At 39.0% G+C, this 27,079-nt stretch overlaps 1 protein-coding gene across 1 annotated transcript in view; it reads right to left on the minus strand.

The window, feature by feature from the left end:
• Positions 1-500: 500 nt before the first annotated feature.
• syn3 (synapsin III) overlaps positions 501-27,079 on the minus strand; it is a 139,503-nt gene continuing 112,924 nt past the window's right edge. The window contains exons 7-14 of the mRNA XM_084711188.1: positions 22,472-22,534; positions 16,474-16,616; positions 15,006-15,080; positions 14,230-14,332; positions 4,602-4,733; positions 3,785-3,803; positions 3,523-3,679; positions 501-2,926 (exon numbers count right to left, since the gene is read on the minus strand). Coding sequence (XP_084567314.1) covers positions 2,803-2,926; positions 3,523-3,679; positions 3,785-3,803; positions 4,602-4,733; positions 14,230-14,332; positions 15,006-15,080; positions 16,474-16,616; positions 22,472-22,534 — 816 coding nt within the window. The 3' untranslated portion in view covers positions 501-2,802. The remainder of the gene's footprint in view (positions 2,927-3,522; positions 3,680-3,784; positions 3,804-4,601; positions 4,734-14,229; positions 14,333-15,005; positions 15,081-16,473; positions 16,617-22,471; positions 22,535-27,079) is intronic.

A 27,079-nucleotide genomic window follows, 5' to 3' on the forward strand; every position in this document is an offset into this window, starting at 1 on the left:
TCCATTTCAACTACTGCATACTGCACAGATATGTCTTATTTGTAAAAACAACGCAGTCACACTGATATTTCTGTTTAGAGTATTTGGACAAAAAAATAGGATTGAATATGGATTATAATTTACTTTTTTGTCCAGGTCCCCCTAAATGAAATGGGATGTGAAAAAAACACATATGTATGCTTATTCAGTTTGTAGCACAGATAATAATGGAGACAACTACAAGACGGCTTGATAGTTTCCTGCTAAAAGAGCAATTTACAGAGTATAAGTTTGTGATTGTGCTCTGCATGGAAAGCCAAATATACAGGCAACCTGCTGCTGTAAGCTTGATGCAACAAAGTGTTGCACCGGATGCATCAAGGAGATATTTTGGAAAAAAAAGTACTTTGCTAACAATTTACTTTATGAGTCTTTGTAGCTTCACAATTATGTCCTTGAAATGTGTTGGGAGATTTCCTGTTAAAGATGTAATTTGGTGCAAATTATAAATATAATTGAGTATTTAGTTTGCAGACTGGTAGATTACATGCACAGTATGTAATATCTGCGACAAGGGGTGGATCATGGGACTTGTTGTCTTTATTGTTGGACAACCACCACTGTCATTTCCTCAGATGAGGTAATGTATTAAAGTTTCAACCCCCTTACTCACACGTATCATCTGGTTTTTCCTGATTTCCCAGAAATTACAGAAACTAGCGACCAAATACCACACATCCTTACCTTGAATAAAACAGTGTATTCCTCTGGGTTTAAACATTTGAAATATCTGGGATAATGTAAGTGCACAAATCAAAAAATATATAACATAGCTCTAGATGTTTTTAGAATTTTTAATGTAGAAATGTTTCATATTATGCGTTTATAGTTCTTTTGCAAAATTGTTTGCATAGCAATTTAGTTTCCATCAAATAAATACATGACTATATAGATTAAAACTGATCTTCTTCTTAGTTTTTAGTCATTAAATCTGAACAACACATCCAGTCCTATTAGAGGTGTCAAAGGAAATCCTCTGGAAGTCAATGACCACTTATAAATGTAAACATCCTTTGGTTCATAGTTTCTGTTAAAATTTGCACCAAATTACAGTCCTTTCCACAAAACTGTCTAGGAAATTGTGTAGATATTAAAGCACCCAAAAAACAAAGCAATTATTGTTTTAACTTTATCGAATAATTAAGATCATGAACTCGTGTTGGTTTTCTGTTAGAAAATACTTATTGGACTCTACATACGACATTCACTAAACATTTACATGCAGCTCCAAAGCAGGATGCGTGTTGGACGAGGATGTCTGCTTTGCTACCACTGCAGATGTTGCATATACACAGTTTGACGAAAAACTAAAACAAGGATGATGATAAATCATCTACAATTCCAGCGGACACTGACTGTAGAGAATAAAGGAGAATAAAGGTATAAGATGCAATGTTCTACAACCCAACCTTTTTCTGTCTCAGAAGAAATTTAAGCACATTAAAAGTCTCAGTGTTACATCCTCACTATTGGCCTAAACAAACAGCAGTTATGATACAAACCCCCCCTTCCCACGGAAAATACATCATAATGCTATTCACAAAGCACAAACATTAAGAAAAAGAAGAATTGCAGGGGAAGATCTGGGTTGTGATGGAAGACGATGGCTGTAAGCCAGTACAGCGTTTGCACCTCGTGAAATCACAAGCGTAAAGGTCGGTTCGCTGTGTGATTGTTTTCTTGACCCAGTGCGGGGAGGGGGGGGGGCTCTTTCTGCCTTTTATTAAAAAGCACTTTGGTAACATTAGGTAGAGGAGTCACTACGTCATAAGCCAATAGTGTCTACAGCACATGGATGTGTGAGAAATGTGGCTGCTGGCACGAAGCTCGAAATCGCTGGTGAGGATTCAGTACATTTCTCATGAGCTAACCGGAACAGTTTCAGATATAATAATATTGCCGTAGACGTCTGCAAACAGTTTGGAAGCTGTGAGTCAATTAAAATAATTAAAAGAAATTCTCTTTAATAAATAAATAAATAAATAAATGTATATATTAAAAAAATCTGACTTGACTCAATAATGAACAGTTTCACTGGTTGAACAGACAAAATGCGGAATAACAACTATATACCAAGCAGTATGAGCTGTACTTATTTAACACTAGAAAGGCCAAGGTGCCATCAGCTGGCTGCTGATCTAAATTCTAGGTACTTTCATGTGTTTTACTGATGCTTTTCAACTTTGTTTCAACTTTAAACACCAAATTACAGCATCACGATGCCTGAAAATGTCTCAGTCTTCTAACATAATCACAGCAGTGTTGTTCTATAAAAACACAAAAGATTATGGGTATAAGGAGACAGTTGCAGTAGCATGTAAGAGCAGAAAAAATAAGGGCTGGACTGAGAAGTATAAGGACCTATTTCGTCACCTTTTCATACCTCGAAACAGACAAGATCATCAAGCTGAGTAAAAGTGATAGAAATTGGAATGGGATTTGGTTTGATTCTGCAACTGACATCCAGGATCCCTTAAAATCTCCTGTTAGGAAAACAAACGCAAATATGTCAGCTTTTAAAATTTGACTTCCTCAGTCAGCCTCGGCCTTTCTAGTGCTAAATGAACCGTACATCTGAGGACAGTGGGTTGCAACAGGTGTTAAACTTCACAAACAGTGAGAAGGAAAGAGAAGGGACAGGAAGCTGAGACTCTAACGAAGGAGGAGACTCCGTAACAGATTAACCAGTCAGGATTTTGTTTTCTTTTTTTTTTTTTTTCAAACCTGACGACTGACAGGAAGAGGAAGCTTCTGTGGAGGCTTTTAGTCGGAGAAGAGGCTGGCGAAGGACTGTCGGAGGCTGCGGATGGTCTCGGCCTTGGCCTCGTCGTCAGTCACGTTTCCGCGTAACGTCTCTGTAAAGGTGTTGGTCAGCGACTGGGATTTGCTGTGCGGTAAAGAGAACAGTCATTTAATTTAGTAGATCTGAAGTGAAAGAGGAAAGGAAAGAAAACACATCACCCTCTGCGAAGTTGTTAATTATACAGCGTTTTATCAGCGCCCTTACACTTACAATAATTTGACACAAAATATTAATTTTAAAATGATTTTAAAAATAAGGGCTGGTCTGATAATTACAGGGACCTATTTCATCACTTGTTCACATCTTGAAACTGACAAGATCATGAAGCCGAGTTAAATTAACAGAAATTTGAATGGGATTTGGTTTGATTCTGCAGCCACACTCACATCCTGCATCCTGTATTTATTTTGTCAAATAAAATCAATTAATCACTAACACACACTGGTTAGAGCCTGTGAGCACCTGCTTTATTTATCACCCACATCAGAAACATGACATCACATCCTTTTTTGCGGGCCGAATGTAGGGAAATTTTATTGGATGGAAACAGAATGTGAACATGACTTTAGTGTAGTTTTGTCTGCTGAAATAGCCAAATATAAAATTGTTTGTCACATTACTCTTATACTGGTATCATGGATCATATTGGTGTGTTATTAGTGGGACCAGTGTGGACCTACTTCAGCTGTGGGGACTGTTTCTGAGCTCCAGGCCCGGAGGAGGCGGGGATGGGACCGGGCTGGAAGGCCTGGCTGGGAGAGGTGGTGGCTGAGCGGGCGCGCTGAGGTGATCCCTGGGCTGACTGGGAGGGAGAGGCGGAGGCAGAGCGGTGTCCCCCTGCAGGAGATTCACCCAAAATGTGTGTATATTAGTCATCTACTCTAAATAACACTGCTGCAGCCAGTAAACAAACAAACAGACAAACATAAAAGTGTCTCTCACCTCGTCTGGGCTGTGTGGTCTGTGGATTAGAGGACACAGAGTCATTACTGAGTCAAACACATACATACACAGTCCAGCTCACATGGACTTATAAGACACCAAACATACAGTTGCAGGAGTAAAGCATTTGTCAGGCACGAACATTTCTTCCTTTGCAAACCAAAGGATTTTGTCTCTAAAAATCAAATTTGCCACAAAAAGTTTCCCTCATCAAAAATATAGGACATTTAACTAAAAACAGATCTCCTTAAATCATCAGATATTGAGCAATAAAACACAAAATGGACTTTATCTTTAAGGGTTTGCTGAAAATACTTCTGTACTTCATTATCATTTTGAATTTGAATTTATTTTTAGACTGCAGTATTTCTACTTTTACTTAAGTAAAAGATCTTAGCAATTCTTCCACCACTTCATTTGATGAATAAGTTTAGCTGTTCCATTATATTCCTTCAGTCATAATTTTCATTTCCCAACATGAAACTTAAAGTGCTGTTTCAAACCTTATCCACATAAATTGTTATGTTGACCTAAAAGTTATCAAATTTAAATATACTCTACTACTTTAATTTATTAAAATGAACTAAAAAATAGCCTCCCTCTGTAAGTTTTCTATAATTCTATATATTATCCCCAGCTTTCTAACACAATACTGAAAGTACTACAAAATACTGAGGATATGACCTCACTGGCCTAAATGGTTGTCATGTATTTATAGTACCAGTACAGCTGTAGTGGTAACAGCAGTAGTTGCAGTAGTAATACTAGTAGCAGTAGTATGAATCAACTATATGTGAAGTTGCATGTGCTGATGTACCTTGACAGAGGAAGGCTGAGGTGTAGTAACTCCCAGCAGCACCTGGGCCATCTTGTTGATGACCAGCTCTGTGATCAGCTGTTTATCTTCCTCCACATGCTCACCAATCAGAGGCATGGAGCTGTCCATCACCTACAGGGACAGAAAAAAAAAACAGCTAATCAGCTTCCTTGGCACAAAACCCAACTGAACCTACAATGTTCCACCAGTAGATGGCAGCATTACACGCGTTATCATGAAGATTAGGCCCCAAATGATGTCAGTGATAATGGATTTTGTGGTGCTTTGCCAGCAGTGATGAGTCATTTTACAGAGACAATATAAGCTATACACAACTCTGCTGGCCTCAAATACAATTTATAGCCGGATGCACTGAGCATGACACTGACTTTTCTGTTTGTTCCCATGCACTATCACACTCCTCAGAAATCCCCTCGTCCTCTGTCTTTCCGACTAACATCCTCTGGGGGAGTTCAGCAGTTTTTAATCAGGGGTTTGAGCCCCTGCTGAAGGAAAATTGACAAAAAACAGCGTAGGATATAATTGAATTTATCTCCGATGTTCCTTTTTGAATAAAAATCCTCAGCTGACTTTCACAATAAATCTCATGAACCAAAGTAAGAGGAAAAACTTGAATGGTTTACTGTGCATGTGCTGCTGGAGATGATGAATAGCTTCATTTTAAGGGCTCAAAAGACAAAAATGGCGAGAGCTCCTGAGCTATTCTACATCTCAGCAGTAGATAAACTGAATAGGTATATTTGAACACACAAATCTCATCTTTCAAACTAAGTACTCTTTTCCTGTGCCACCCTCTGAGAGGCAAACAGGACCCAAACTTAGAATTTCCAGTGAGCAGCAGATAAAATGTGACTCCTGTAAATATTTTGTTGCCCGGGGTATGACTTGGAAGGGCACAGACCACATCCATCGCCATACACAAATAATTAACCTCCCAGAAAAAAAAAAAAAACAAAATCGAAAAACAACTTTCCCACCACTTGAGCTCACATGCACGTACACGTGTACAGAAGAACCACAGAGCCCGTGGGGCTCGGAGCCCTACCATCCTCCTCCCCGAGGACCAAAACAAACAGCAGCAGAGAAGTGTGGCTGCTGGCACTGCTGGCTTGGATGCAGATGCCCGATGTGGTGGATGAGGCTGCTGCACCGCGCCCCGGCCACAGGCTGTAAACACAGCACCGGGCGGGCATGCATGTGTCGATCCTCTTGTATACACAGTGATTGTACGCCAAGCAGAGGCCATGTGCTGCAGGGAGCACTCAGGGATCTTGTTCCAAATAAACACTGCAGCACCTAATTTCACAACACGGGTTTTCCCTTTTCTCTGGTTGGAGTTGTTTTAATTTGTTGCACCAATTAAGTGAAATTCAATATACTTTCATTCCTCAAGCTGGTTTGGAAACATAAAAACCCACAAATCATGGGGTGGAGTTATTTTTAGATTGATATCATAGCACCTTTTCTGACACTACTGATATACACAAAGACTTTTCAGAGCTAGGAACCTGTTTCAGCATCCTTCTTACTCTTTTAAAAATGCTCATACAGGAGCTAAAAAGTTTCTCTTCAGACTTGTTTCACAGCATTGGAACCTATCTACAGAATATAAAGTAGAGTATCTAGAGAACCATGCAGAGTCTGGCCACAACTAACAGTTATTGTTATTACTGTTGTGCACATAACACGACAAAAGAAAAGTTACAAATGCTGATCACAAGCGTTGGTGTCCTCAGAGATTTTCTTTTGTCTGTGCAACATTAAAAAAGACACAAAGTATTCAATTTAAAATAAGCTAAAACACAGAAAAGCAACAAATCCTCACATACAAGAAGCTGCAACGGGAGAATATTTGCTATTTTAATTCTAGAACCAACTGTACGCAACACCTATAATATGTACATTAAAGTTCACAAATCTTTCCAGCACAGAGCGATTATCCAGTCATAGCTTAGCAACTGTTAACCATGCAGACTTTAGACTTTTAGCATTTCCAAAACCTTCTCAATAAATAACCATGCTTACACTGGGAGGTTCTGACTTATTACAATATTTTATGCATCTTCAAGAAAACTGAGACTATACTAGACAAAAAAATGTATTCAAAAGTTAATAAATCTCTGCTGGTTGCATCTGGCAGTTGTGGTGGTTTTGCGGTAGGTGCTTCACCATCTGTTGCCTGGTGGAGATGTGCACTTTACTGAGTGCACTCTTCTAGTTCCTTATGATACTTATAATAGTTATAATCCTACGACTACTCTGCAATACAAGAATGATGATGCACTTTTTCACAAGCAGCTTTAACTGATGCCATGGAACTGTTGCAATGGTCCATAATTCCAAAATCCCAATAGGATCATGAAATCCTAAGCCTAACAAGGTATTTTGGTGCCTAAATGTAACCAAGTATCTTTGGTGATTAAATCTAGTGACATACTGTTGGTGCCTAAACCTAACCAAGTATTTCTTGGTGCCCAAACCTTACAAGGTTGGTGCTTGAACCAAGTGTCTTTGGTGCCTAAACCTAATCATTTCTTCTTGGTGTCTAAACCAACACCTATGCCAAACTGGCACACTTTCAAATTGTTAACCACACATTTATTATTGTTACCATGACGACAAAGACTACCTGACTATGACAATCAAAGTCACATGACTATTGCCATCATGATGATGAAGGTCACGTAAAACTAAGATATTAATGCCATTCAGTTGTCATCGTTGCAATGTTTGTAGTTTAAGGCTAAATTTGCTTTTGTCTACTTCTATCTGAAATCAAGGACCCATTGTATCTATAAGCTACTGTTACATGCACTGTATGAAAATCAGTCTTTTTGCTTCAGATTATTAAAGTTTTTTATATACTCTGCAGAATATATAAAAGTTCCATCCAATAAAACATGACATAGATCTTGGTGAGACCCAGCCAAGCCACTCTTGATCAAGACTCATTCAGGTCCCTTTGGTTAAGCTCTTCCTGATGTTAAATCCTCTCCCAACTTCATGTTTCATGTGGAAACACGTCAAACCACACAGTAAAATGAAAATCTCTAATGGGACATGATTGTTTTGTGCGTTCTTGAATGAAATAAATCCAGAATACTGAAAAAACATTTGAAATACAAACTGAGTTTTATGTGCCATTTTTTCCATTGTTTTTCAGAGAAGTTTAAAATCTAACTTACTGGGTTCATACTGTTCTACACAGAACCACTATCCAGCCCAGAGAACCCTTTAAAGCCCTTCCTTCAGCTTCTTGGCTAGGATTTGGCGGCGAGGTGGGGCGTGGCACGGTGTTTTGGCCAGTTGAGTCATTACCACAGGGGACTGAGCGGAGGCCTGGCAAGCGACCGCCAGGCCCCACTTCAAACGGCGTGCGGTGGCAAACAGAGTCGGGATCCACCCTGCTGATTTATTAGGATACAGAGTCATCTAGCAGAAGACCGGAGCTGCCACTGGCCTTTTCAGCACTGGAACACAGAGGTGTTATTCTGTTCTTTTATTGAGCTGCACAGTGTTCTGTCTGGACAATATACGCCGTTGCATGGGAAAGTTCATGGAGCACGGCATGTGAATGTGCTCATTCAAAAATTATGGAGCAGTTGAGGCACAGGGCTGGGCAGAGGGTGATGTTTTCCTGGGAAAATAACTTTATCTTTAAGATAGCAGCTTTTGTTTTCTCCCTTCTTGCTTGCTTAATTATTTTTTGATTTAAAGTTAAGTTAAAACAAAAAGGTCAAAAGTCCACAGATAGTTTATCTGAGCTTATCTTATTCAGTACTCTGTGTCCTTACACTACATAAACTCTCTTTGCTCCGTATCTCAATCCATATCAGCTTCTGTAGATCAGGTCATGTCATTGAGTCATGTTATGCTGTGTCATGCAGGGCTGAGACAATTACTTTAAAATGTATTCCTATACAATTAATAATAACCTGTCTAGGAATGTAGTCAGTATCCTAATCCAAGCATCACAATATCAAAGTAATGAAATAACTTGTCCAGATAATCCTTCCTTTGTTGTGTGTAAATGCATGTTTAGTTTAATAGATAAAGATAAACGGTAATTACGCACATTCCAATGTACTTAAGTAATGTTGTTCACACTTTACACTCGAACTAAAGGCAAACTGCCATAAACTTATTCACACACACCATCCCGGTCACCAGCATCACCATCTGCAGGCCTAAAATATTTTGTAATAGTAGTAGTAGTGGTGGCAGTATTGACAGGTTAGCTGGCTCACTGGATTTCTGTGTAGCTAACAGTAGCGGCTGGTCTATATAGGTAAGGGTAGCATTTGATTTGTGTGGCTAACATTAGCAGTTGGTCTGTGTAGCTAATGTTAGCAGTTGGTCTTACCTGTAAATGTTTCTTTAAACTAGATATTGAGACAAGATAGTGATGAAATTCCCATCTAATTAAAGTATTTTTTATGAGACATAAAAATATTCTCTTACAGACAGCATACTTAAAGTATCAAAGGAAAATGTAGGCGACAGAATGGCCCACCAGGATTTTATGTTGCCTATATTATTGGATAATCAAAAGTAGTAATTAATTAAGACGTGGTTTATCCTATGAGAATGCATCATATTGCATAAACTAACATTGTGCTCCTGAATCTTCAACTCTTCAAAATAACTGGTGACTGTATTTGTCAAATAAATATATTTTTTTTAAAAATTCATGGCCGTCCATCCAATAGCTGTTAAAGCACCAGTGTGTAGGAGTTAGTGGCACCTAGCAATGTGTCTGCAGACTACAACCAACTGTATATTGCCTGTCTCACCCTCTCCTTCCGAGTGTGTGGGACAACCTACAGTCACTGTATTATATTCAATGATATGTTATATCATATCATGTCATGCTGTAGTATCATGTCACTTCATGAGATATAGTAATGCAGCAGTATGTAAAGTATGTCTTGTCATGACACATACTGTCTTGTCGTTGTACATTGTTAAATTGTGTTCCGTTATAATGTTGCACATTATCACGTCAGTGTTATGTGATATGAAATTATATAATCAAGTTCTATTTTATTGTCAGGTTCTATTGTCATGTGGAGTGTCATTCTGTCATGTTGTATAATTACTGTCATGTAATTTGACATTAAAGCAACATTATGTAACTGTTCTACCTTAAAATAGCAGCTTCAAATTCATTGTGATGCTACACTGACTTGTAGGGTGAATAGTGCCTCTTTCATTCCCACTCTTTGCCCGTATGCCTGTTCCCACACTATGTGACATTGGTGGCTGGGCTGTGACAAGTGCATAATACTGCACAGCACTAAGTCACATACCGCCAAATATGTCACTGATGTTGGTGAAAGTGGATCATATTTAATGTAGAAAATGTTCTCTGCTTTTCCCTCTTTTGTCCTCAGGCTGCTCCGCCTCAACTCTCTTGTGATTTTCAAAGTTTCCTCATGGAGAGTGAATTAAACTGCTGTGAACTGTTAGCTTATTAGCTCGGTTACACTGTCCTGTCTTGGTGCTCAGAGCAAAAGGGGATTGTTGATTGGCACACTGCTACCACAGGAGCTTTGGACCATCGGGAGGACAAAGTTTTCAGGCCCGGGGTGCGGCGGAATGCTGGCGAAGAGCGGCGTCGGTGTTGTAACAGAACTGGAGTGGAAATCATGGCAGAGACGAAGAGACTGGAGGGGATGTTGATGGCGGAAGCTAAAAAGGGAAAAGGAGAAAGTGACTGAGCAAGAGACCGCCGGGCTATAAATGTCGGACTGGATTTTAGTCGTTGGCAAGAAAAGGCTGCAAGACAGACGGGGAGCAGGCCTTTTGCTTTTGGACTACTAAGTAATATTAGCTGGCTTGCTTTTTCTTGTATTTGGATGTTAGAAAAGTTGTCGACTTGCCAGTGTTCAAAGATTTATTACTGTCCTAATAGATTTTTCAAGTATCTGTATTTTACTTGAGTATTTTCTGCCAACTTTTTACTTTTACTCCTTATAAGTTTTAACACAAATATCTACTTTCTACTTCTTTCATTTTCAAAACAGGCTCCTTACTTTAGTTTTACTGCAAGATGAAAACAATGTCAAAAGGCGCAATAAGATGAAAACAATGTAAGTGATGTAACAAGACAAATAACACATAACAAGAAGAAAATAACATACTGACAGATGACAGACTTAAGACAAAACAGCATAAAAAAGCATGAAAATGATGAAAAAGACATAAAAGACAAAACAGTGTAATAATACATATGACATAAAACCAAAATGACATAAAAGATGTAACAATATGATAATGATGTAACAAAGACACAACAAGACAAAAATTACATAACAAGACAAAAACATACAAGATGAAAACAACATAAAAGGTGTAACGAGACAAAAACAACGTAACAAAACATAATTAACAAGATGTAAAAGAGCTAACAAGACAGAACAACATAACAAGATGAAAATGAAAAAAAGAAAAGAAAAATGAAACACAAAAATGACATAAAATTCATGAGACGAAAATGACATAACAGACATAATAAGATGAAACAGACAAAGAGAAAGACTTAAGCGGCTCAGTTAACTTTGCACAGAAACAGCTGGTAGAAATGTCCTTCAGAGGCAACTTTTACTTTTATACTTTGAGTACATTTCAGGGCCTGCATTTTTTCACTTCTACTTGAGTAAAGAAGTTGAATCAGCACTTCTACTTTTACCAAGTCTTTTTTAAAACAAATATCTGCTCTTCTACTTGAGACTGTGTGTACTTTTTCCATTTCTGCTTTTTTATGTAATGCAATCATAACATATGTGTGTACAACTGTCCATATTTACGACAGCAAAAAAAAAAAAAAAAAAAACAGATCTCACCCAAGATTTAAGCGCTGTGTCATGATGTTGTGGGATACTGTGTCATGTCACTACACCTTCCGTTGTCTGCACACATCTTCAGAGGCTTGACACAAAGCTAGAGTTTAATACCAGCTGCAGTAAACTGTTAATGAAGTGCCTCTGAGCAGCTCATTACTTTTCATTAGGGAGAGGTGTCATGGCTGATGTCTTTGTCTGGAACAAAAAACAGATTCCCACTGTGATGGACCGACAGCTCTTCCCAGTCACGGTTAATTAAATTCCATCATGCTGCAGGGTTAGAGAGAGGCAGCTAGATAGAGCAGACGAGGAAGTGTTGCTCGTCCGAGAACATCGCTATTTGACTGTGTCACAAGTTTCTCTGTCCACACAGTCCAGCTCTAAGACTACATATCTCCAGGGAGCTGGTAGATATTTCCTGAGGTAGTTTGAGTTTAAAAAAAGAGTCTTATTTTCTCACTGCTGACCTCACCCAGTGTGCAGATAGAGAGAGGCGTGATGACATGGTCTCAACCTATATATGGACACATCAGATGTCCCAGACCGGCCTGTTTCCTCAGATTTGAGGACACAGGAGACCGCTCTAAAAACAAAACTGATTACAGATGATACAACTGTTTATCTCCAGCTTCTCTCCTGGGTATGATTTCTTCAATCAGTCCTGCGTGAGGACTTTTGAAGGCAGTGTTACCATTCACCTCTGTGTTCATCTCGCAACTTATCTCATCTACATCCACTTCCTGAACTGATTTTCTTTTGCAGTGAGCCCATACAACATGACTAAACCTGTGTGAGCAAGTGTTTTTTTTTATGTGCCAGGAGGGAAAGTGACAATACTGATGGCAGACTGAGATGTGGTTCATTTGACAGAATGCAAGTCATGCCCCTTACTCAAATCTCAACCATCTTGTTGCTAAATTGCATGCTGTGATCTTTGCCTGTATGGTTGTTGAACACTAGGGCAAAGTGACAGCTGTAAAAAAAAAAAAAAAAAAAAAACTGTTGCTCTTCTCTCTGAGAAAGGAGGCCTTTGTAACCAAAGAGAGAATGTTAGAAAAACCTAATGCTGAAAAAAATATCCAGACAAAACGTACTAACCTACTTATTTTAATCCAAACCATGAGCTTTTTCCAAAACCTAACCAAGTATGTTGGTGCCTAAACTGAATAAAGTAGTTGTGTTACCTAAAGTGTTACCCAAGTAGTTGTGCCTAAACCTAACCAAACAGCAACTGTTTCACAACGTTGGTATTTATTATTGTTACCAGGATGATGAAGTTCCTCTGACTATGTTGACACAGTCACCTAATTAATGTAATCATGATGACATAGGTCACCTGATGAAGGTCACCTGACATTTGCATGTTGAAATAAACTATTATAACACTATTAAGATATTAAGGGCAACAAACCCCTTGGAGAGTGTGTATTTCTGGAACTGTGGACTTTTGATTTTGGGATAACAAGCTGTCAGACAAATGAGCTTTTGGTCCAGTGGAACCTTTTTTGGACTCTTTTCAGAATAATGGCCTGTCGGTACACTGGCCAGTTCTCATAACATCTCCTACAAGCTATAAATACAAAAAAAGAATTTGCTAAAAGTATTAGCAAACCTGTTGGACAACTGTTATTTACACATCCAGCAGAAACAGACACACACAACATTAGCCTTCATTTAGAGCCGTGTTTCTTGCCACCTGGTGAATGTGTCCTCTGTTTTTGGTCATCCACTAAGGGGACTATATCTCACTCTTTAACGGCTAAATATGTTCCCTAGCTAGTTGCTAACTTTGTGTTCCTTTTGGTGCTGGGCAGGTAGCATGCATGGCTTTATCAGGCTATTTTGCTGAAAACTGCCTCCTGTGTTTAGAAATGATGCTAATGAGAGCAGCATCATTGAACCAAACAGTTAAGCTGTGGGCCATAAAACCAAAACAATTAGCTAGAAGTCACTAAACCGCTCCAGACACCTGAGCGGAACTACTGTCAGATGACAATACTCTCTGGTTTCATTATGACCAACCTTTTATATTGCACATAGTCAGTTAATCAGTGGTTAAGATAAAAATATTGATTAGAGCAGCTTTAACATATGCATCTATTTACAGCACAGGTGACGCCGGTGGGAACTGAAACAGCGTGTTAACGTTTGGCTCACTCCACTGGGGAATAAAACCTCAGACTCCAAATTACTTTGGAGAAAAACCTCCACCAAATTGGTTGTGTCAGGTCATACAACAGGGCTTTATATTTGTTTACAACCTGGAAACTGCACGTGCAGTGCTGCACTTTACCAGTAGACTGAAAATAAACAGGCTGTGTTGGCATGTTTGTAGATGCAGTGAGTCAACCTCTGACTCTTAATGTTGTTTTCATTCTCCTGCCCGTGTTTGGTCTACAGGCTAATCATTCATTCAAGGCTCTGATGATCACGTACCATCAAGTCTGGTTACACCCTTCCCTGGTGACTTTCACTATGATATGAAAAAATATCAGCAGGGACGGGGATTGAATCCAAGGCAACATTTACACTGGATTGGTGTTTTATCAGTTCCGGTTATCAGATCTGGTTGAGTGACAGTAACCTGCCAAGGATGCAGCCAATGCTCACAATGTGTGCTTTTTAGTGTTTGGTTTAAAATACACAGAAGGTGCAACACTGTCTTCATAAAAAGTTCCAATCCCTTTTCCTTGAATCTCTGTCCTTAATTTCCATTGCACAATCTCAGACTGAAGCCGGGGTTATTCTCAAAACAAACTGACCTCAATGATATAATCGTTGCCATCTTTTCCATGGACAGCCTTCACTGCACAGATGTCTAGGCCACCAAACATCTCGGCACAGGAGTCGACCCACAACCGATATCTGGAACACAGTGACACCAATAACTGATAAACCAATACATAAACACCCAATAATGTGGAGATATGAAGGACGGGCTGTGGGGACTCACACTTACAAAGCACTTTCAAATTTATTACTACTAATATTTTCTAACATATTCTATTTTTTGGTGAAATTTCAGATTCATACATATGAAATTTAATTTATAATTGTAATTCTTTTTTTTTTTTTTTTTTTTCTGCCTTGTGCCAGAAAATATGTTAAAAATAAGTTGGTGCCCACTTGGGCCACCCCTGTCAAAAAAGTCTGGACACGCCCCTGTATGTGACATCAACACGTCATTAAATATCTGTTCATAAGGATTTATTAAATGAGTTTATGCCAACCAAAAATGAATGGTGTGTTGTTTGTGTTATAAATGATATTGTGTGTCTGGCAAAATTTAAGTCTCCAGCTGCAAAAATACTATTTAGTATTAAATTTAATAACTAAGAGGTTGGCTCATTACAAGGTTCAATAGACAAGTTTGATCTTTTAAAATATATTTTCCAGTTCTCAAGAATGAGTAAACAAAAGCTGTGCAAGTGATATTCAGCAAGAAGGCAGATGTCACTGAAGGTATAAAATATGCAAACAGGTATAAAACTGTATAAACAGGTCAGCATTTTCCCACCGACTCTCTGAGTCAGCTCACCTGTCGGTCATTGCGATCTGTTCCAACATGGCAGAGCCTGTGTTAGCCTTCCAGTTCCCAGAGATGGACGTTCTCCTGCATATCAAAGAAAAACAGCAACAACTGAATCAACCTGCCTTCAGTTACAAAGCTGCAACGCTCTGCCAAGACTTAGTCACTCGCAACTCTTGCATTGCTTGTGTAGTTGAACAGAAGAGCTCATGGGAGAAGCTATCGTCAGTTCATCAGTGATGATGACTGCCATCCACACCTACATTATGTTTGTGTCGGAGCCATTTGAAAACATGTTTTCATGGTAAGACCAGGAAAACGAGATGAGATAAGGCTTGGCCAGTGTGTTCCTCCGCTTTTGGTCAAGCAATTGTTTTGATACAGAGACTTGAAAGTTACAACGGTGTTGACTCACAGTCTTTGTTGCTATATACTTGCCTGAATTTACAGAACAAGATCTCTTGTTTCCAGACAAATGGGTGTGTGGGTTTGAAGGAAGAACAAGACGGGGACTTTGTGAGTGTGCAAAAATTGTCGAAAAAAAAAAAAAATCATTGCTGGGTGATTTTTTTGAATAAACACTTTAGGATTTCATTGAATGAAAATATTGGCAATAAATGACTGGCTTTTTTTGGGCGATTTTTCTCATTTCATTTCGCTAATTTAATTATCTACTTCCGAACGAGTAATGAGTGAGAACTGCTGCTCAGTGAAAGACTTTAAGTCAGCGAGCTAACACTGCCGCACACTCATGCATGAAGACTTTTTTTGCCCCTGTGAATCCATACCCTGGAAGTATTTACTGTGTTTACTGTGTAACGCTTTTTCAGAATATTTAACACTTAAGAGAACTGAGTTTCTGATGTGAAAGTGGCCACAACTGAAGATACTGGTCAAATATAATAAGTTTAGGAGCAGCTTCACTACATCTGTAATAGTATCAGCCATCAAAAGTGTTGACTGAGCCCTACAAGTTACGCTCTTTGACCTGGTGGTGTGAAACCTGTAAGCCTTGTAGTTATTGCCAGTCTTCTTGATGCAGATATTGTACTTGGACTGGACAACCAAGAAAGATAAGCTTGAATTCAAGGGAAAGTTTACACTGGACTGGGTTTTTACCATTCAATAACACTAAGATTGAGCAAGATCTGTAACAAATGTTTGGAATGGGCCGTGTTTTTCCATCTGTCCACTTTCCTTTAACTCAACAGGTGTAGTCTAAAAATCAAAATTTTCGATGACATTTTTAAATTACACAATAAAATATACCAGTACTTATTTTAGATTGACCTTATTGTTTTGTGTCCCAAAATATACAGATGGTGCAACATATTACCTTCCTGATTAACAGTTTCTTTTTAAACTCTGTCTTTAATCTGTGCAATCTTAGACTGTAGGCGGAGGTTATTCTGAAAACAAACAGACCTTGATGACATAGTTGTGAAATGTATGACGCTGGTGGTGTGAAACATCTTACATGTAAGCCTTGTAGTTGTTGCCGATCTTCTGGATGCGGATATCGTATTTGGACTGGACGTAAGGCTCAGTGGTGGCGTAGGTCCCGGCCAGAGCCACCACGCTGGTGATGTCCTGGAAGTCCTGTTGGTTTTCAACTTTGATCTGTGGGAGAGACGCCACTCGTTAGTGAGCAGCTAATTAAAAAGCGTGCAGTCAAAGCTGGCGGTGGCCGCTGAGAATCCCACAGGAATTTCACACTTGTACACTGGCGGGATAATGAAGGGTCCCTGGATGGAAACATTGCCAGGGGCGGCTTTGAACTACGTCACCTCAATCCTGTTGAGTGATTAGACTGTAGACTGTAGACAGACTGTGAGGAAATGACGCAATGGGAACCCATCAACACAAAACATAGTTCTTACATAAAACTCAAAGGTATGTTTCACTCATAACTTCTAGATAATTAGGTAACAATGAGGTGTGGCACTTTAAAATAGGAAAGAACCAACTTATGGCAGTTTGCAAGACCCTCATTTCTTTCCATATATACTCAATCTCAGATATAAAAGCTATCATTGGCTAATTCCCAGGCATCACCTGTCATTTAAACAGCCTTACTCTGATGTCTCTTTCTTTGAATTCTCTGTGGTTGATGTCTCTCTTTTCTTTGTCTAATTTAACTATACTGATACACAGATTTACGAGGTGTATCCTAACAGCTCATGGGAAATGGGAAAACTCATTAATCAACAGCTGTGATGTATTGCAAACTGCCAGAGCTCAGCATCTAATATGCAAAATGATTCAGTCCAGAGCTTCCACTCACTCATCACCACCCCTCTCACTGGTATCAGGTCTACACAGTGGAAGTGGAGGGAACAGTGAGGTGCTATCATAAAAAAAACCAAAACCAGATAGAGAATCCAGGAAGTCCAGGGTGTTCCTCTGGGGTTTCAACTCGTCACACTGTTTTTTTTTTTTGTCTAAAGGGGCGGTTTAAGTGAACCTAGTGGGTGTAAAGGTCATCATCTCACTCTAAAATGGTTTGGAATAGTGATTGTACTTATCTATTGTGCTGACCTAGGCTTCATGTTCCCTCTAGGGTATGCTGCTTTCATACTGATCAATATCGAGTATGTCATGGAAAGGCACTTTGTGAGGTCTTAGGAACTACTTTAATCCCATGTTTATAAGGTTTAATATACTTTTACACACAAACAAATCCAAAAAACCACTGAAAAAGAAACATAAATTGTCCGGGTGGAACAAAGAAATCCCGACGAGCTTTTAAAAATGACGCAACCCTCACCAAAAAGTGAGCACATGAGCTGACGGTGGGAAAACAAATAAAGCAAAACCGAGCAAGAGTGAAAATGGTACCCAAACAATAAACGTAGGTTTAAATGTTTAAAATGAGGGCAGGCAACTTTTGATGGTTAATGTGGTCCAATAAACAGTGTTGTTACTTTGATGGGTAATAAAATGAAAACGCTTGTTGGGACCCACATGAAAAGATGTTCGACTGCAAATTTGTTTCTCAAATGAGTTCAGAAGGCAGACGAGCAAATATCTTTCATTGTTTGAGCTGATAAATACATGTCAGATGAACAGAATTTAAATTTAAAAACTGTTTGTCTCGTTAAGACAAGAGTACAGCAGTCTTATTTTTTTGTTTGCACCAAAATAGCAATTTCGTTTTCTGTGACTGAAGCACTGAAGGCTGAGCGCTGCACCTTACCCGTTCATGGAGAGCAGGCACAAGTTGAAACAACAAAATCAAGTGAATGAAGGGAAGTGACTCATGGTTCACATCATGGCTCCAGAGGTAGAACCTGATAGCTAGTGGCAGGCCCAGCTCTGAGCTGTAAGCACACAAACGCTTCCAGAGAATTACGCAATTCCTCTGAGAAACTAAACAAACCGTAATGATGCGAACAGAAAGCAAAAAGGTGAGCCAGAGAAGGTGAAACACTGGCACGGGGATGAAGAACGGCGTCTGGTGGAAAAAGTCGTGTCATACTGGTCAGTGTCCAGACTAAATGACATACAAGCTTAAATACAGAGCTTAACTGGCCTAAAAACATGTAATGTGAATAATGAGATTAAAGCTTCACTCTGCTACTGTCTTGTCAATAATGTTAAAATGAAAAAGGTTAAATGTGCAGCAACATTTAAAGGTGGAGTAAGCGATTCTGGAGAAAGATAGTTGATTGCTGAGTCTCATTCCCAGGTTGTTAAATACAGACAGTTTGGGCTCAGACTGACAAGACTCAGCAATGACCTAGCTAGCAGTAAACATGATCATTGCCCAGTTAGCATTAAAATCAGTGGTTTTGTTAGCTTTCAGTCGTTTCAGTGAATCTATACATTACTCTGTGGTAAAGTCACACTGCATTGCTTCTATAAGCCTTGGGACAAAAAATGACAAATAAAACTCAAAAGATTATTTGATTAACAAAATAAACAAACTGTGCTGGATTTTCCAGTAACCACAAACTTGGCTACGATCCTCCCCGGACATTCGTATATCAGAGGATATCATGACTGAATCAGGGCCCACATATGAAGTCCTGAGGTCACAGATGGGGATATTATTTTCTGTGAATAAAAGACCACAATAGAGTGCTGCAGAAATGAGTCCTAAAACCCAGAAATGAGTTTGCATATTTGCACCTCCGGTTCCCTCATCTTGAAGTCAGTGGGGTTACTGAGTGGGTTTTTGGTTGGATGCCTGAAAGACAGACTCACAAGTCAGTCTCTCAACACGCATTTTCAGCTTTTGTTGTTAAAACTGGGTGGGAAAAATTATAAAGTTACAAAACTACAACCTGTCAAAATGATTGGAGAGAGCATTTCCAGTAAGCTGTGTCCTTAAAAACTGTTAAGGGGCGTGAGACTGAAATGTCTGATTGTCTGGTATCACAAGGCTGCCTCATACAAGGTCTATGATTAAGATAAGATAAAAAATAAAATACGTCAGTAAATACCAGACTCTTGAATTTCAAGCTTTTGTGTGTCATAAAAAAGGAGGATGCTGGGCGGTGTCATTTGTTTGTCAGTTCGTGGGGCTAACAGTGTTAGTGGACTATTGACCAATATTTCAGGTTCGCCCAAAAAATCCTAAACACAGAAATCATGAACGGTCTAACATATACAATGTGTTTATGACCAAAGATCCAAAGATCCAAAGATTATGTTACCAAACTGCCTATTTCTGGCTTAAAATATTTTCATAAACATGGATTAGTGCACAGTTTAGCTGAAATACAAGAAATATTATGACTAGACAACCGCCATTTTGGATCCAGTTTCCAACATAAGGTATCAAAATTTCACATCAAAGTGTCAAACATTGTTGGGTTACTCAGGAAGTACAATAAGTTACTTTTTATTCATTAGTAGTAATATTAATTTACTTATTATTTGGTATCAAAAGAATTTAGTTACACTATTTATTACGTTATACATTTCTTTTGTACCTTGTTGGTGGCCTTGTTGTACTCCAAAGTTGAACTGCTGGTCCTGTTAACACTCAGAAAGCTTTTGTTATCTGTCCAGATGCTGACTGTGGTGGAAACAAAGTCGACCTTTCTGAGTCACCACATATTCTCTCTTGAGGAGCCAAACTCAAAATAATGACCATACTTTTATCTGTGGAAATTCTGCCTCTTTTCCTCTCACTCATCCTCCATCCTTCGTTTAGTTTTTTGGCTAACAGCTGATGTGACCTATCGCATGTTCACATCATCATAACATAACCTGCCCAGGTCAAAAAGTAACTCTGTAGCTCAGATAGCTAGGCTGAATGATGCATGTTGCACCTTTAAACTCAGAGTATGTAACTTTTGCAGCCACTCTGGACAGAAGCGGTTATTACAGGATAATGACAGTCTGATTTCCCCTGAAGTTCTCATGATTTTCTTGAGTCACTTGCCTAAAAGACATCTTCATTAAGTGACCTGACTGACAGGGAGTGAAATCAGACCACAAGCAGGAAACAACAAACACATCTCCAAGTGAGACAGTGGAAATTGCTGAGTAGCTGATCACAGTTCTCTCATTTATCCTTACAGTAATAATGGTAATGGCCAATATAACACCTTGACGTTACGGTCGATGTTACAATATACAGGTGGTGTTTGGGTAAGTAAATGTGATATTAGCGAGCTAGAAATACAAAGTCATTTTCTTTGATCCAGTTACAGAAGCATTGCAGGTTTCTGTCAAAAGTAAACAGAACAGCAATGACCTAAATCCCACATGTTCCTGTCCGTTCTCAGAGCTCTGTGAGGTCTGAGGGGTTAAACGAGGTCCTGCTCTACAATGGCCTGCCAAGTTCCCCTCAAGCCTTATGGGAAATTCTATAGCATGTCTGGCTCCTGAACAGGAAACCAAGCCCATGCAGACAGACGAGGGCAAAAGACATATAGGAAGTGTCTCCCCCTGTGAATCCAAATAACTGGCGGGAGACGCAGAGAGACTGAGTGTGTGAACTTCCTTACTGCTCTCTATATTGTGTAACTCCATGTCTTCAAATAAATAAGGCTAAAACCATTTTGGAAACAGATGTTTGACACTGCTCATTGCTCATGTAATCATCAGACATGATAGACATCAGTCGACAGTTATTTCCATGCAGCAATCATGTCAGATTGTCTGAAATCCTCAGTCAGACAGACTCTTGTGTAAGACAGCATTCAAAGTGAAACTGAGTGTACTCAGACCTTATCAGTGGTGTGTCTGTCTGTGTTCTCCTGCCATTATACAGGAAGAAAACAGCACACACTTCAGCATGATTATAACTGTGATTTGGCCACCATGACTGATTTGAAAGATCGAAGAGACACAGCACGTGTGTACAAACTAGAACAGATGGGGGTTTAGGCTTCCGATCTCTTGCCCCTTGCCTTGTCTGAACCTCAGTCCAGTCAAAGCTGTGGTGATAATATCACATGTTTTGATCTGCATGACTGACTGAAATCCAGACAAATCTGAGCGTGAGTCTGAAATCTGAGCTGGGAAAAGTGGAAATCTGAACTCTGCAAAAGTCAGGTTTTAGAAGTGTGATGCAGACGCTTTTCATCATGAGTTAGGATTTTATGTACTAATGTCTTCCTGGCCTAAAAAGGAATAGACATTCATATCTGTCTACTGGAGGTGTGAGTCACATGACTTTAGTCACATATTGAATGACATTAGCTTTAAACTTGACAAAATCAAAAGACTCGGAACTCAACTTGGACTTTAACACCAAAGACTCCTGACTGCACTTGAAGTAGAGCCTTTTGACTTTGACCTCACCAAAGCCCACAGATTAAAAAGTGTTATCTAAAAAGCATGCCATGAATCAGCTCATTTTGTTGTTGGACTGAACCAACCTAACAGCACCATGAAAAACTAACATTATGTAACTGAGCCTCAGTTGGAAAAAATGAAACCTAAGATAATTTTGTACAAAAACTACATGGTGGTCAACAAAACACAAATTTCATATGCAAAAGGTGTGGGTTGAAAATTACAGACAGACGTACACAAAGTTAAGTCGAGGCTAATACCGACAAAGTTAGCGAGCTAATATTTAGCTAATGTTAGCTTACCAGCTCATTGACTTTCTAAATCAATGACACTGGAAACTCACCTTTACATGATGACTTGTAAGGACTCGAAACTCAAAAGTCTAGCACTTGGATCTTGAATCGGCAGTTGACTTGAGACTTGATTGCAGACACTTGATACTTTCTTGTGACTTGCAAAACAATGACTTGGCTTAAGCTTACGAGTTAGAAGTGCTGATGTAGTATTTTGTTTTACCTACGGAGAGAATCAAGCTAGCTGTTTCTTACTGTTCCTAGTCAGCACATTAATCAATACATATGACTTACATCTAATGTCAGGGTTAGATTTCAGAGTTAAGACTTAATTTTGAAGTTTGGGGTTTAGACTTTTGTTTGTGACAAATACAAAAGAACAAATTAATGTGTGTGAGTGTTTTTGTCTGGATGTTTTAAGGAACTCACCTTTCCCATGCCAGCGTGGGCGTGCCCCATCTTGACCACCACAGGGTAGGTAGGGGTTGTAACCTGCAGAAAAGAACAACATCAGATTATCAGCTGGTGTGATAACCTTGAGTTTTCCATAGCTGGGTGGTGGAGTTTGTTTTTCGCTTTCTAGGCTACTAACAAAGTTATAGGTCAGTTTTTGAAGGCAATTTTACAATTTGTGAAGGGGGCATGTTCAAGTTAAAACTGACTGTTAAGTTGCTCTTTAAACTTGCCTTAACTGGTTGCTTTCATGACACCTGATGGTAAAGCAAGCTGTGAACACAACATTGACATTTGTTCACTTAATAAAGTGAATATGTTAGCAAACAAGTTCGCGAAAAGCTAATTATTTACACATCAAACAGATGTGGAGCATCCATTTAGCATCCACTCTTGCTTCTTCTTCTTTTAGAGAAATATCTAGCCCTTTAGATGCTAATTCTAGATGGTATGTTTTTCTTTGTTTGTGTTTAATGCTGGTAGCTAGCATATAGTTGGATTACAGTTGTCATGAAAACTGCCTTCTGTTTCTAAAAGGCAATGCCAAGATGCTGAAGATGCAAAAATGCCTCAGTCATGAGAGCAACTACAGTTTGCTAATAATTCTCTGTGGTGGGTTATCATGAGCAACATCTTCCACATTACACAAAATAACTTTTATGTAGTTATATATATATTATACAATATAAAAATATTGATTATAGCAGTTTTAAGGAAAATACAAACATTGATGTGTCAGAAAATTAAAATTAAAATGTGCTTTAAGCCTGCTTTTACCTCATTTAACCTTAAAACTGCAGAGTAAAAGTTGGAAGCTGAGGAACTGTTGATGTCAACTGTTCGGAAAAGGATGTCACACTAAGCAGGGACATTGAGAACTGTACTTGGTGCTCTAAATATACAGTAAGACAGACATGTGGTAAACACCACATTGAGAGGCAACCAAAAGTGGAAACATATTTCCTTTGCAACTGATTCGGATGTGTACATGAAGTGTCCAGAACCGTGGCCTTGTAAAAAATACACTGGGTCTTCTGCCATTCCACTGAACTTAAAGCTGCCCAGTTTAGGAAGCCTGAGGTGCAGTCGGAAGAATGTTGGTTTATTACACAAAAGAGTGAGGTTCTGGGAAGCTGGGAGGGAGACCACAGTTCATTGAGAAGGGTTTGGACAAACGGAACAGGCCGCAAACATGCCATTTCTCATAGTTTGTAGACTTGAGGTGGGTGAAACATCAACAGATTACCTCAAATCTCCCTGCAGTTTAAACGCCCCTTGACAAATCTACTGATATGATTGTTAATGGGATGTAATATACTGCAAGAGGGATTTTCCAGTTTCAAAAGCACTTTCCCCATCTCATGTGTAATAACTCTAAGGAAACAAGTCCAGCGTATGTAAGGGCCTCTATGGTCCAAACAATACTTTTGTGGTATTTTATTGACACTTAAATACAAATATTGTGTATACACTCCCAAAGATAATCACCCAAAATTTGCACAGAGCTTTGCACTAAAATAAAGCGCTCTGTCAGTGTGGGTTTCAAGTGTACTTTTATCATGAGTTCAAACCCAAAGGTCTGCTACCTGAATCAAACCAATGTGAGATTCATACATTGTTTTAATTTTCCCACCATGATTGCCACATGTGCGTGAGTGAGTATGTGAGTATGTGCATGATCACTGGACCTACAGCTTGTTCACAACAAATCTCTGGACCAATCAGTCTATTTCCTTTGTCTACATTCATGACTCTATGCTGAAAGACCTCTGCGACTCAGAAACACTTTCTTATGACTTTATGTATCTATGTTTTTATGGTGGGAGGTATTACGTTTTCAGGTCATCCTAGTCTTGTAAACATGATATCTCAAGAACGTCTTAAGGGAATTTCTTCAAACTTGGCTCAAGCATCCACTTGGACTCAAGGATGAACTGATAAGATTTTGATGGTCAAAGGTCAAGGTCACTGTGACCTCAATGAGCAATGTGGGCCGTAATTCAAGAATCCATATGCTAATTATGTCAAAATTACACCCAATTATCTAATAGGATAAAATGAAGAGGTGATGAAATTTCATATCTAAAATGTAAAAAGTCAATTCCACTGTGACATTATATGTTCAGCTCTCTATTAGTCCTCTGTAATCCTCTGTAAAAACAGTCTCTAAGTGAAGACAGCAGGTCTCTCACTGGAAATTATTCACTGGAATCATACATGGACATTTTGCCAAAAAATACAATTAATACATTTTATTAAGTCCCTTCAAAGTTACAGATCAGTACAACGGTAAGCCCTACCCTGTTTTATAAGACAGCTGACTTCTCACTCCTCTTGACCGGCTGCTATAGGGGCCGCAAATGATCAACAACTGCTTCAGTTTGAAATCTTGTTTCAGCTCAGGTCATGTTAATGTTGGCAGAACTTTGCAAATTTCCGCTGGTTAAATCTGGCAGTTGTGGTGACATTGCAGTAGGTGCTTCAGCATCTGTTGCCTGGCATAAAAAGACACCACTCACCAATACAGGAGGAGAAAAGGTCTTTTAAGCAATGATGTTCACACCAACCCAAACACACCCTACCAAGAGGGTAAGTGCTCCAGGGTTTGGTTCAGCTGGACTAAACAAGGCTGGTATGAGCCTTCCCTTAGAGTGATGTGACTGTTGCTAAAGACCATTTCCTCTCAGTGTCCCCTCAGTGTAAACATAGTAACTGAAGAGTTCAGTCCACAGGCACAAGGCCAGTCCATGCAATGATATAAGCTCAGACCTGCAAGGAGGAAGGGAACGCCTAAACAGCTGCGATCACTTCATCCAAACCCCTCCCCGACAGTTGACAGGACTGCACATCCTAATGTTGCTGTCAGCTTGTTTTGTGCAGAGCCTTGAACACACATCAAGCTGCTTGAGGGTGTGAGCGTTGCCTCTGTTGACAGGTTCTGACAGTACAGGCCTGGCCGACACGCTGCCAAGATAAAGTGTACTCTAATTGGTTCCATTATCACTGCACAAGTGCCAGAATACAGTAAGGTGAGACTATACTGAGAAGTCCACTTTGTAATCCACTCTCAAAAGATGTACTGTATATATGAAACATTTAGTGGTGCGGAAAATACCAATTATAAGAATATTTCACATTTTAACAATCAACAAAAATTTTACTACTGGAACTTATACAAACCAAATCAGTATTACGATACTGGTAGTCATAGATAGAATTTAACTCTGATAGTAATGCATTTTCTCTAGGTTTGCTCTGTACTTACACTGGAATAAAATGAAACAATGGCATCAAGAATAAGTTACCAGAACTCACCGTATTTATCTTTTCAGAGGTTACAACTTGAAACTTTTTAAACTTTTAAGGGTGTTTTGACAAAGGCGGGACTACTAACCAGGCAAAGTGCGTAACCGCCCTGAGGTCCAAGATCTCCAGAAGCCCAGAAAAGCTCCAGCCTTAATTTGTGTTAACTGGTTTGAGCTAATTTAATGTAATTGATGCCCTCTCTTGAAGAGCCTCATAGTTTCAAAAATCTACTTTTGTGACTGTAACTACTTCAGTTATGTGCCTATATATTGCCAGCCTGTTCTCTTCAATCTGTGCAAAAATAAAACAATAAAACATGACTTCAGATCTGAAATTGCGTGAAGTGCATATGCCAAGCCTAACATTAAACAAATATTAGGTGATGTAGTATAAAGAGTGACAAAGTCCACCTATGGAGGAGATGGAGTGGTTGGATGGGTCAAACAAACAGGTCTTTTGTCACATGGCTTAAGTTTCACTTACATCAGGTAGTAGCATAAGTCAATTAAGTACAAGATAACATAAGGTAATGTAACATAATTCAAGGTAATGCAACATGTGACGTAACATAACATAACATAACATAACATATTTATTTTCACCCAGACCATGACCAGCTTCTTTGGCTGAACCAAAGTGTCTTTTTTTTTTTTTTTTTTTTTTTTTTTTTTTTTGCAACATTAACCACATTTACTACCATGACAACAGAGGTCACATGAGTTTGGATCTGTTCTCCACATAAGTTAAAAGGAAAGATTGCCATGTTATTTGTATATTGTATTTGTAGGAGACCAGGTTAACATTGCATATCCTCAAAAATTGTGTTTAATTAAATTACTACACAACAAATCTGGGGTCAGTTGGTATTTAAAAAAACAAAAAAAATAGACTCAAACAAGGGCGAGAGTGAGTAACAAGGGCTAAATGGGGCCCACCAGCCAATTTTTGATACCTGAGAAAAAAAAATGTATTGATATCTTTCAATCCCCGACTTCAAACAGTCATTGACCCTAAAGGGTGTGCAACAATTAAAGCAATACTCACAATTTAGCATTAAACTTCCATAAAGTTGGTGGAATTGACAGATGTGTATAAAACTCATGGTTTTTACAGAGTAATCCACCTGCTGGGCAACTCTTATATACTCTTACTATTAGTTGGAATTTAGTTGGTTTAATGCTTACAACAAAATGAGATCATTGTGTATGTCTTTTTGTGTTTTACAAACATTGGGTGACATGAGGCCAGTCTCTACAGCTGTTTCGTGCATGCGTCACA

This window comes from Lutjanus erythropterus, chromosome 22 (assembly GCF_056507025.1).
Source record: "Lutjanus erythropterus isolate fLutEry1 chromosome 22, fLutEry1.hap2, whole genome shotgun sequence".
Taxonomy (NCBI): Eukaryota; Metazoa; Chordata; class Actinopteri; order Lutjaniformes; family Lutjanidae; genus Lutjanus; species Lutjanus erythropterus.